Source organism: Haliaeetus leucocephalus, unplaced genomic scaffold (assembly GCF_000737465.1).
Source record: "Haliaeetus leucocephalus isolate CR32 unplaced genomic scaffold, Haliaeetus_leucocephalus-4.0 Scaffold149, whole genome shotgun sequence".
Classification (NCBI taxonomy): domain Eukaryota; kingdom Metazoa; phylum Chordata; class Aves; order Accipitriformes; family Accipitridae; genus Haliaeetus; species Haliaeetus leucocephalus.
In genome coordinates this window covers 244,610-257,353 of record NW_010972585.1, presented here as the reverse complement: position 1 = coordinate 257,353, position 12,744 = coordinate 244,610, and the positions used below count along the sequence as shown (strand labels likewise).

Below are 12,744 nucleotides of genomic sequence, written 5' to 3'. Positions count from 1 at the left end.
ACTTCTCAAGAATACGTTACCAAGACACAGAGAACCCCAGAGAGACGATACACACGTCTGTCGCCACCACAGGAGGTAGAAAATCAGGCAGGGCAGATGATGGCACAGCCTGCATTTAAAAAGGAGGGATATGGGTTGCTGAAGAAAGCATTAAGGCGTTTCAAGAAAAGGATAAAATTTACAGAGTTTTCCTTCAAGGAGTGAAAGCTCCAAAAGGATATGGATATAGTGGGCAAACCGCAACTTGTGGCAAAGTTCTGGGTAAGAGAAAGAATTCTGAACTACAGGTGGTGAAGAAGAAAGGGGAAGGGAAATCAAACTACAAAAAAAAAAAAACAGAAGAAAAAGAAGGGAAATAGGATAACAAAAGATTACCCTTACAAAAAAAAGAGCACCTGAGCTGTAAGGGAATACAAAATAACAGTGCTCTCTCAAGGCCTAGGGGTTTTGAGAGGATTTGTGGGTTGCAGTGTGCACACTATCTTGTACATGCTGCACGCGAAAAATGGGAAGACCACCACAAATACATACTCTGCGGCTATTGTCATGCCTAAAAACCACACCGGGCTTTAGTGCCAGCAGCACAGCTACACCTAGAATGGGAAAATGCAAATGGGCCATCGAAGATGGTTCATTACATGCTGCTTGCCTGTCCTATCATTATTACAGTATCTCTTTATTTTTCACAGATGAATATGTTCAAAAGAATGAAATTTAAATGTTACATTCAAACCTTGGGTGAGATTTGGCGAAAAGCATGTATTGCTCCTCCAGAAATATACAGTAATGCTAAACATTGGTTTTCGTGCCTTTTCTTGGTACTCTTTTAGTTGATTCTAGTAGACAGATTAGCAGCTGACATTACCTGGAACAGTTGTCCTTGTAGCATATAGATTTAAGAACTCCAGTAGGGAACTGCTCATTATCAATATTTGCAAGGGTTGCAATTTCAATGTATAATTTTTTCATTAATATTTTGTAACATACTGCACTACTTCCATATTACTTTTAAATCACCACCAAAAGTGACAACTTTAATTAGATTTTCTAAATATGCAGGAGACAGAGGGAGGCATTTGGGAGCCAAGCACATAATTATATCTTTTCCACATCAGGCTCCAGGTGATCAATCTAATTCAATCCATGCCAGCAAACGGAACAAGACTTTACACATAACTCAACACTCATGCAACTATTGAAGTATGGCATACGCACTGTTTTATCCTCAGTGAACTGTACTTGGATGTGTAATTATTCAGGGAGTACTGACAGGGTGAAACTCCTGTGGAGAATGAAATGATCTCCTGAGTGAAGCTGGTATTTCCCCTTACTGTAAAACACGAGCATTTGACAGGTTACATGCTTCAGAGTTTATACAAGTGAAGGCTGGCCCAAGTCTGTGAAAGCCAGCAGAACCCTCCTGGGATCCTGTGCAAAAATCTCAAAAACTCAACACCAAAACAAAGAGCTACCACAAATGCCATCTCAGAACTACATACAGCTCTTTCACTTTCTCCCCTCTTGTAGCTGCAGCTGCGTGCACATTACAAGGATCCTATTTCAGGGCCACAGCTGAGTCTCTCTGGAAAGGAATGAGAGAACAAAAAGTCAGCAGGCATTGCAAGCGGAAGCAAAACTCACGAGGAGGGGAAACTACCAATGAAAGCGTTGGGGAATAACTGCTCCTAAGGACACAAGTATCAATCTGAAGAGGGTCACAGAACAGAGCTTAGGCTGTTGGACTGGCTTCAAAGAACCATTGGCTCAGAAATGACAGTCTTAATCTGATGTTTGTGCTTCCCAATTCCACGAGAAAAGAACCCAAAGTCATTATTCTCCAGGTGTACATTTTGGTATTGTATTTCAATGTAATCAATGACACCCAAGCATCTTATCATATGAAGTAATGCACATAGCTTAAACCCCTATAAGCAGCTACGAGAAACAAGCAGCAGTTATACATACTGAAGGATTCAAGGGGATGCCACAACAGGACTGTCATGGCACCCATTTAGAGAGACACTGAAAAGCTCGGCATTATAGTACGGATAATGGACTGAGTTGTCATTCATCTCCCAGAACTGTAAAAACGAACCCCTTTAATCCTCTTTTCCCAAGAAGTGTTTGAACTGCTGCAGGATGAACCTATTTTCTCTTAGAGCCGTAAAATTACTACAATTCTTATATTTTGCAACAACATTAGATGTTGAAAAAGGAAGCATCCTCTTTTGCCTTATCTGTGGTTAAGTGGTACGCTTTCAAGGGCAACTTTTATGAATTACCAGTATCTATGAACAACAAAAGGATAAGGATTGTGATAGTCTAGAAAACATTCTTTGCAATAGTTTAAGTGCAGTGAGAAAAGCATGCATTTGCCTCATTAGGATAAAGACTCCAGCTCTACATATTTCCAAAGCAAGCATTTATTCCTTCAAATTATTTTTCATACTGGACAAAAGAATTCAGTACAGGTTTTTTGCCAGAGAAGAAAAAAAAGTTGACAGTTGCAGTAAAGTATTATCTAAAATGACATTTCATTCTTGTGTCTCCTAAAATACATCTATTTCTCTCAAAACAATATTAATCAATTAACAAAAGAAAATGGACACCAAAATATTTTGATAGCTTGAGGTACCACATTCTCTCACTGACTGCATACAAGTCACTCCCTGAAACACACAAACTTTTATCACAAGAAACTTCTATCTTTTCCCTTTACCCACTGCATCTTTTCTTACACTGAATTACTGACGAAAGTGCAACTTACTTCATAAAATATTCAGACATATTCAGAATGTCTGCAGCATGCAGCCAAGAATCTGCAGTAGCTGCCTGCAAGCGATTTACTACAAACAAACATGTTCTCTACATCTAGTACATGCAGTTGGCTGACATCCCTAAAACAATTATTCAGTTATTCCAGAAAATTCTGAAATATGGTCTGTACAACCTTGCAGAATAACATGGTTTGCCAAGGATGCTGCTGATACTGTCAGTATTCTTCAAGGCAAAGGGCTAGAAAGCAGTGTTGGGAATTTTAGCTTGTAACTGCAAATAATAGGCTTCCCCCCCCCCCCCCCTTTCTTCTTCTTCTAATCGCAAATCCAAATTAAACAACTTATTTCAGATACCTGCTGCCTCTCCACTTCTTGCCCAGCACTGGGCATAATGTTCAGTCTTGCCTAACCCAGCTGCTGCTTCCTCTTGCATGACCAGCCCAGCTGATCCAGACTCTACATGTCACTTACCAATACTGATTTCTTGGGAGGCTGTAGGCTTGAACCTGAAAGCGTCTCACAGGAGCACAAATACAGGGATGGAAAAAGTATGCTGCAAAAAGTAGGCCTGTCATACAGAAAAATGACAGGATGGTTTTGTGCCCTGTTAGAGTCTAAACCCAGTAAAGTGCAGAGCGTTCCTTCATTTGCAGACATAGTCAATGATTCACCTCAGATTCCTACTAGAAGCCCATGATAATTAGTCACAAGCCATTCTCACCCTGCATGTGGCACAGATTCTGTAGCTACTAGCACCAGTGAGATTAGTTTTGACACAAATTAGGGTTACAAAATTTGTTAGTCTTGATGCAAATTTTGATTTTGACATAAGCCACATTTTTCACTTTTGCTTAAGAAAGCAGCAAACTACAAGCAGTCATTTTAGCACTCAGTTTTCTAAAAATCTCAAGAAATATCAGAAAACATTTTGCTGTAAAAGAGATTGTTTGCTGTTGTGGAACAAAGAAGAAAACTATTGTCTTCTGATTCTTATGTATGAATCACTTTGGCTTTACTAACAAACATAACAATGCAAGAAATTAATACAAAAACCTAGAGATGCAATATTTTCTTTGCCATAAATTGCTACATACTCTTCAGTGACTGTAGGTGCTCTGATTATTCACTTAGTCTCTTAAGATACACTTTCTCTTTCAGCTGAAGAACAGATATTAAATCACTTTTTTCCTGTAAAGCACAATACTGTAAATGGATAATAGTAAAGAATAATAAATAGAAATTGTAGATAATAAATTTATTACTGCAAAATAACAAAACTAGATTTCTTTTCTAAAATTACTTTTATGACCTATCAGTACAGTAGACCTGGCAGGAGAATCCAGCTTGTATTTACATGTATCTGTTTCGAATGTACTCTCTGTACATGAGGAAGTCATCTTTTCCCAGGGGCTGCATGTTTCCTCTTCCAGCCTGAATGTGCGCATGAAAAATCTCTATTGATTTCCTATCAGCTCTTGGAGGCTGCACTTCGTAAATATTGTCTTGAGAAAAGGAGGAGATGGGTATTCTGGAAAAAAAAAAAAATCAAGCATGCAGAATATTTGAAACTTTAGGTAAAAATTTTCCACAGAGAGAAGAGTATTTCTTTTCCTTGAAATATATATGAGACTCAAGGAAAGGGCAACTTCCCACTAGATAATTCATTTACCTAGATTTTTATCACTACTGCAGACCTGATAAGACCCAGCTTTCCAAGTAGGGTAATTAGGTAAGTTGTCACTAATCACATTACAGAATACTTTCTCACTTCCCTCTGCTCTGTCCTCATTTCTTCACCCTTCCTCAGATCTGCTACGGTCAGTAAGTACCCAAGCTGAAACAGATCTGTGCCATGCATTATAGCAGATAATAGAAAAACTTTATAGAGCTATCCATTAGCAATCCAGCAGCACAAGTGATTATACTCTGAACCAACATATAGAAAGGATTTATCAGATAAGAAATTTCCATCTAATTATCAGGAAACAGACAACTTACTAGTAGCAACAGCACTCTGTACATTGGGACTGCTGATATTTTATGAAAATATTGTTTAAAATAGCTTCATATAATAAATACTATCTTTGAATCCTAATATTTAAACCTACTCATGAGAAATACATGATGTTTGAAGGTTTACAAGAACCTGAGTTTGTCAGACCTTTTCTAAGCACTACTGTCAGACTCACTCATAAGGTAGAAGCTGGTCTTTTAACCGTAACTCTTGAAAACTGCATAGCCAGCAGGTCAAGGAAAGTCATTGTTTCCCTCTATTCAGGGCCTGAGAAACCATATCTGCAGCACTGTGGCCACTTCTGGGCTCTCCAGTACAAGGCAGACAATGAAATACTTGTACGAGTCCAGCAAAGGTCACCAAGATGATTAGAGAGCTGGAGCACATGGCATACAAATAGAGACTGCAAGCGCTGGATTTGTCCAGCCTGGAGAAGAGAAGCTAAAGGGGACCTTATTGCTATCTGCAACTACCTAATGGAAGGGTGTCCGTGTGGAGCCAGACTCTTCTGGGAGCGTGTGATAAAAAGACAAATTTCAAAAAGGGAATGCAAATTGCAACATGGGATATTCTGATTAGATACAAGGGAATTTTCCACTGTGAGGGTTGTCAATCACTGTTGTTGCTCAGAGAGGCTGTGGAACCATCCACCCTAAGGATATTCAACAGTCGAGTGTATGTAGCCCTGAGCAACCTCATCAAATCTGGTCCTCCTCTGAGCAAGGGGACTGGATCACATGACTTCCAGGGTCCTTTCCAGTTTTTAATATTCTACGGTTCTAAGCCAAACTCTTCACTAGCAATGTGTTCTCCACAACCAACTGCACGATAGCAACAAAACTATTTATACTCAATACATAATAAATGAATAAACACTAAAAGTATCTTTGTAGTAAGTAATTTTCGTTTTGAAGCACTTCAGCTATTGTGAAAGCTGCATTCATTAATACACCATGTACATTTCCCAGCAATGTTTTAGTAACTTATAAAACACTCCCAGTGTTGAACAGTACAGATGTTTTACCTGTGTGATAGCAGATCAGTTTCGATTCCACAACAGAACATACAATGACTAATACATTGCCATCTGAAGGTAACCTATGCATAACTTTTCCTTCTGTCAATACTATTTGATTTAGAGGAAATCAAAGTTTGAAATTAACTTCAAGAAAAAAACCTGACAGAACTATGATTACCTAGAACAGTGGATGCAATGCACCTATAAATGCTAAACAGGAGAAAAAAAATAATTTCTCAGTTATGAAAAAAACGACATACATGTTTTAAGAGTTCTCTAAATCACCAGTTTAATACATTTTTAGCCCATATTTCAGCTGGAGAAGCCGATTTAGTTTCTAGATAGCTATTAAAATACTGCTGCTGCTTTATAAATACTCTATATAATAAACAAAGCTGCCCAGGTATTCAGTACAACACAAAGATTTCAATTCTGAAAGACTCACTTTCCTACCACCACATACACTGAACACTTTTCTACATCAGATCATTACCTAGAGGTGGACCCAAAACATCATGGGGCCCAGCAGCCTGTCTCATGGAGTAACTAGCAGCAATGTTTGAGGACAGATTATTAAAACAGAACAGGTACTGAACAATCCCTTCTCCAGTATATCCTCCCAGATTTCAGCAACCAGGATTTAGAATCTACCTGAAGCAAAATTTGAAACTGGACTACTCTTTCATGAAAACTGATTTCCATAGGTCTTCACTAGTTTTTCTAATATCTCTGAGACTTACAGAATCCTGTGGGAATAAGTTCCATTACTTAATTGTGTCTGACGTGACACTCCTTTCATTTGTTATCGTAGGCCTTGGTTGCTTGTAATTCTTACATTGGGAGAAATGGTGAACAGTCATTCTCTGTTTGCCTCCTCTATATCACTATCAGACAACCAAGTGTATTTCATCTCTCCTCATACACTAGTTATTTTCTGATCAAGCTCATCACCTTGCCATTAATGCAGAGTTCCAAGGTCTACTCCATTCTCTTTGATAATGCAGTGAGGACCAAAATTGCGTTTAATACCTCAGATTTTTTTCACTAGCTTTTCATTTGTCATCTACTATTTTAGCTACTGAAGACAAATTTTCTAAATACTTCCCATAATAGCATATTGGAATAGTAGACAGTGCCAGGGGCTGAAAAAGTCAGAATGTTATTGTTAAACATTGTATTAGCGTATGCACATATTTTTGGGCTCAAAACTTCTCAGGTAAGAAATTACAGCAGCAACTTACTGTCAAAGCTCACTATTTCCAAAAGCAAACATTGACCACCCAAATGCAATGAAGATTTAGATATTTGCAACGTTGCTGTACTCCACAAAAGCCACAGTCATCCTGCTGATGTCAAGAGACAGGAATTTATTTTAATGTGAATAATCTCTGCTTTTAAAGGGAAAAAACAGGGGAGAACTGGAACACTTGAACAATGGCAGAGCTCTTCTATAAATGAAATGCAGTAATAATCTTCTAGCTGCATTATAAGCACAAACTAATGTTTGACACTGTTTCTAAACCATGATCTCTATTAAAACTGTGAAAAAACTTACTCCCCTTTTAGCCTTTTACTTTATTAAAATATGGTGGATTTTGGATGTTTCATCACGTGATGGTTCATTAGTCTTATAAAATGACCGCAATGTGTCATGCAGTATAGTATGCCTAATATTCCACTACAAGTGGAATACGGTATGTAAAATAAAAAAGGTTTCCATATTAAATTAATATTTTTCAATTTAATATTTAAATTTGTATTTTTCCATTTTACACAGCAATACATTCAAGTTGATTATACTTACACTGCAATGATAGAATTACTTATACAGGTATACTATTGAATTTGAGACAATAAAATCATTGGTCACCCACTTTGGTTGCATACTTAAAACCAAGTTACATTTTACCAGGATGTAGACAAGAATTTGCTAGGTTATGTCATAGAAACATTTGGCTATTCTAGAATTGGAGAAAAAAGCAAAGCTAAAGAGTTTGCAAGAAGTGAAGCCTTACTGCATAGAATATATTTTTATTTTTCCTTATTTTTAGACTATATTACAATTCCTGTTTAGGCTTCTTAGTCTTAGCATTCTGTGGCACTACAGTGGAATGTAAACAAATACTAAAAATGTGAGCAAGTTACCTGCCTGATGATCAAGTTAAAATTTCCAAAATGCTTGCATTTTTATGCTTTTCTTAAACAACACAAAACTCATTTCAAAAGCATTGAAGCTCTTCTGAAGGGTCCAACCTCTGCTATTATGCTCTTGCTAAATCAGCATTTTATTTTACTTTTTGTTGGTAAACTGTAGGAATAATACTATGGAAATCTATCATACTTAATCTTTTCTTTCTATTTTTTTCCCAACAGAGTGATAGTTTCTTCTCATTATCACTTATTCTAGTTTATTACAAAACATTAAGGTGGGTGTTTTCAGAACTGGTACCAAACATTAGTCTATCTAACTTCATATCTAGATGCTTTAAAAGTAGATTGCTTTTCAAAGCACCCATAGCTTCTGCAGATACTTATTTATCTAGTTTAAAGCATTCGAGCTGAGACTAGCAATGGTATTTGACACTAGCACACTGTACTAAATTACCACTGTCACTAACACCAAAAGACGTCACTTACTCAAATGTACCTAGCCTGTCTAGTCCACTAGCAAGTGAACAATTAACTAAAAGAACAAAACAAAGCTATAACACTAATTTGATGCCTTCTCTATTTCTTGATTTGTTTCTAAGACATGACATTTCTGAAGCACTAATAAATCAAAAGTAATTTCCTTAGGCACAATGGAAGCTGGACAGCAAAGTGTATTTCATTTTGAGTATTTAGCAACTAAATCTCAATTTTCCACCTACTTGCTTCACCGTGATAAAAATATATTGAAAGAACCACATGTTCATGCATGCCAGTTTTGATTAATAACCCTGTATTAAGCTGTAACTATTTGTAGAGTGCTTGTATTATCCAGTCATTTAATTAAAGTCATTTCTCTAACACTATTCATGTAAAAATCTAATCTACTTAATAAGTTTAATATCTCACAATAGAGTCATGAAAGAGAGCATACTATTTATGACTTGGCTATCAGATCTCCCTAGAGACCTGTACCTCTATAGCCTCCCAAAGAAAATTACATAGATAGTAACATAAACACCATATCATTAAGGACAGCAGCCTTCACATGCAAAGTGCAATTATTTTCACCCCACTCGTGAGCAGGCTTCATGGTGTTATGGTTTCACCAAGAGTAGCATCATCTCTACAGTAAAAGAAGACACAGCTAAAATCTTCAGTTACAATGAGGATGTTCCATACTTTGAAGGAAAAGTGCACAGTGATGTGCTTAGCTCTCAGAAATATAGCAGTCACCAGAAAGCCACCGCATTTGTTTCAACATGGATTAGTTCTCCTCAAGTCTCTGAAGGATATCTAAAGGAGACAAAATGTACTCTGTTGCCTTGTTTGAATCCTAAGCAAATATATCTGACCTACAAAACTCTGGCAAACCCAGAGTTTATTTGGGTTCCCCCCCTCAGATGGTATCCTTTAAATTGCTTGCTGTGCTCTTGAAAAAGCCTTCAACAGAATTTTCCTTCCTTAGGCACCAGCACCTCCGTATAACAAAGTTTCAGTCACGTTCTCTGTGAGCGGAGAAGACCGAAAAACAGGAAACCTTCTCTGTCCAATAGTACTGCAACTTGTGCCTTACCAAACCAACCAGCAGCAAAACCTGGACTGCATCCAGGTCCCACAACAATCACCTGAAACTCCAACTGCACGTACAATTTCAAAGGTCAGAGAAAGAAGAGACTCTTTACACAGATACACATCTAAATGAACATTTTACAATCCGAACTAGAAGCAGCTTCTCTACAGACAGAAGGAATATGTGAGAAGGTCAGAACATCTGATACAGAAAGGTGATCTCTGAGGAAAGATAAATCTTTTAAGTAGGGATGATTTATGCTGACCACAAACTAATTCAAAACTTAAAGATTGAACACACAAAGGAACCTAGGGGTAGTACAGAACAAACCAAAACAAGTATCAAAAGAACTCACAAAAAAAAAAAAGAGGAGGAATATTGTGTTTCTTTTTGGAAAGAAAAAGCTTAGACTTACTTTTTCAGATAGGATTACTTGAGGAAGACAGGTCTCTTAAACTGATGAATAGAAATTTATCAATTCACAGACAAGACAGGGACAGACAGAAGAAGGGTCCTGAGAATTTTCATTTAAAAGTCTAAAAGTAGATGGGCTAAGGTGGCATATAGTTTAGTACTTTCTGGGTTTTGCTAGAGACTGTTAATACTACAAAATTCCAAATTCAATAAAACCATAATGGACAATGTAGAAATAACTAGATTTACTGTCATATTTCACAGGATTTTGTTACAGTTATATTTTTAGCAGATATGACTTCAATGCTGCTGACATGAGGATCACAATGAGACTTCATAGCCAAAAGTGAGAAATACCAGCGCGCTAACCCCAAAATAAAATTAAAAAACCCAAGCTTCAAGACACAGAACTTCTGAAGCATTTTAACAGTGAACACTGTACTAAAAGATACAATAGTTCTTCATTTAAAATTTGCAAAGAGGCAAATTTAATAACAGAACCTATTTTGACACATTAAAAAAAAAAATCTAAGACCAGTTACAAGACTCAAAATGTTTTTTTTCTAGTCTTGTAAGGCTACTGCATTATCTTTTTAACACATAACATACAGAAATGCTAAACCAGGCCAACAGCAGACACAGAAAAACTAAATTTTTATGTGTGGTGCAGTAACAAGGTCCCCGCCAAGTCAGAATTGTACTGAACTATTGTTTTATAGTTCAAAGTATTTTTTCAGGTTAAAAAAAAAAGCCCTTGGGTTTTGAAAAATGATGGCTAAATTTCATCATAATTCATGTATCATTCTGAAGGTATGCATGCCACTATCACAGCCTTTTTTTTTTTACATCAATGGATGGTATGAAATTTGACATGTAGATTTTTTATTCAGGATTCAGTGTAGAGAGGGAGGAAATATAGAAGACCCAGAGATCAAGTGTACTTCAGGTACTAAAAACATATTTATTATAGACATCTATAAATGAAAATTATGATCTAAATCAGTATGAGGCAGATAAATGCTAACAGTTTTATTGTTAAAATAATATTCAGCATCTCATTTGACAACTCTACCAAAAATGCTAGGCACATGAGCTTTTTCATCTGAAAAGCTCAGAGCTCAATATTGACAGAAGAGATGAATGGGAAAAAGCTAGTTCTTCCTGTATACATGGGGATCTGAATCACAAGGCATTAAAACCATTTTCCCCAGATCCCTGGAAAAAGCTCACGCTCTGCTCCCTGATCTGGCATAAGGGTGTTATACAAGATGACTGAGCCAATCTAACAAATTGCCACCAGCCACATAAGAAAGCTCTGCTGTGTTTGACCCAATGGCTCTGTCTCGTCGGTGCTGGCCCTAGTGATAACTGGGATCTTCACTGGTCTAAGTAATCACATTAATCTACCAGGATACTATTTGCTTTTTTTGCTGAATTAGTTTGCTGCAGACTGATGAGCCGAACTGATTTATGGAGCACTGTAATAAGTAGCAGAGCTTGCACAAGTAACTGAAAAAGTACATGATAAGGAAGGAAGGAAAGAGCAGGACCCCCCCCTTTTGGTGGCAATGAGCTGTTAGAATCGGCTCAGCTATTTCGTTAACTTCTCCCATCAAATCTAGTCATGCTGTGACCTAAATCATAATACCAAACCATTTCACCTGCCAAACTTCAGCAGAGCATTTCATAAACCATCACAACATGGACTTACTTATTTCCTTCAGTCCCCAGCCAGCTCTCTTCAGGAGAGTCCTACAACTCTGATCATACATACTATTGCTTTTCCCCAGACCTTTCCCAGTAGTATTCTTTTTGAGATGTGTGACTAAAAATGAACAGAGCATTCAAGCCCAAAATGACAAAATGATTCCTTTTATGTGGTGTTCATTCCTGATACTCTTTTGTCTTTTCTAGCTAACATGAAGTACCAAGTACTTTCAGGGAAAGTGCCCACAGTGACTTTAAAACCACTTGCACAGAATATAAAATGAACATACTCTCAGTAACAGGCAGCTTAGTCAAGCCATTTTGTAAGAGACAAGCACACAGACAGCACTAAAGCCATTCAGAATCCCAGTGAAGGGGCCATCTTTCACCTTCAGACAGAAGACAAAATCCAGGTAGTTTATAAACAGCCTGACCAGTAAATCTCAAGAGAACTCACACAGGCAATAAATGCTGGAGAATCACAGAAGTGCTTTGTTTAAAATACTGACAGTCAGAAAGAGCAAAGATTCAAATTAAGTGAGGAAGACTAATCCTTAAAGCTATTTTTAGAATACCAGAACAGTGGATATATGAGTCAAAAAGAGAAATTAAAGTTATTGGGACACATCTGTGTTGGATCAGTTAACCCAAAGTGGCTAATTATCCTCATCTCTGTTCTGAATCAAGAGCTAATAGTGAGCTACATACTTTTTCTTTTATTTAGAAGTATACAGAGGTTTAGATCATATATGCTTCTTAGTATACAGCTGTAAAGAATATGAGATCAGGACATCTCAAAGTAAAATGAATCCAAATTATCACCAAACAGGAAAGAATTTCACCCATCATAGAAGCAAAGATTTTTTAGTTAAGGAGAGAAGTAAGGTAGATGACTCCCTATTTAACACAGATATTTACATCTCCAAGGAGTTGAAGCTATGCTTATTTTAATTAAGAGGCATAGGTATCCTGTTTCCAAGAAAAGGAAGAAATAAAGTGAGTTGTAGGTAAAAATACACTGTCTATTCAGACCCTCTGGGAGATTTCAAAGGGGAGACTAAGGATAAAAAATTTGCTGATTACTAGATGCTGC

At 37.1% G+C, this 12,744-nt stretch overlaps 1 protein-coding gene across 2 annotated transcripts in view; it reads right to left on the bottom strand.

The window, feature by feature from the left end:
* Window positions 1-1,494: 1,494 nt before the first annotated feature.
* FIG4 (FIG4 phosphoinositide 5-phosphatase) overlaps window positions 1,495-12,744 on the bottom strand; it is a 63,755-nt gene continuing 52,505 nt past the window's right edge. The window contains exons 19-20 of one of the 2 annotated variants that reach the window (XM_010561647.1): window positions 4,132-4,305; window positions 1,495-1,582 (exon numbers count right to left, since the gene is read on the bottom strand). In XM_010561647.1, the coding sequence (XP_010559949.1) occupies window positions 1,561-1,582; window positions 4,132-4,305 (196 nt within the window). In that variant the 3' untranslated portion in view covers window positions 1,495-1,560. Of the gene's footprint in view, window positions 1,583-2,609; window positions 4,306-12,744 lie in introns of those variants that run through there. The other variant, XM_010561646.1, reaches the window with a different exon arrangement.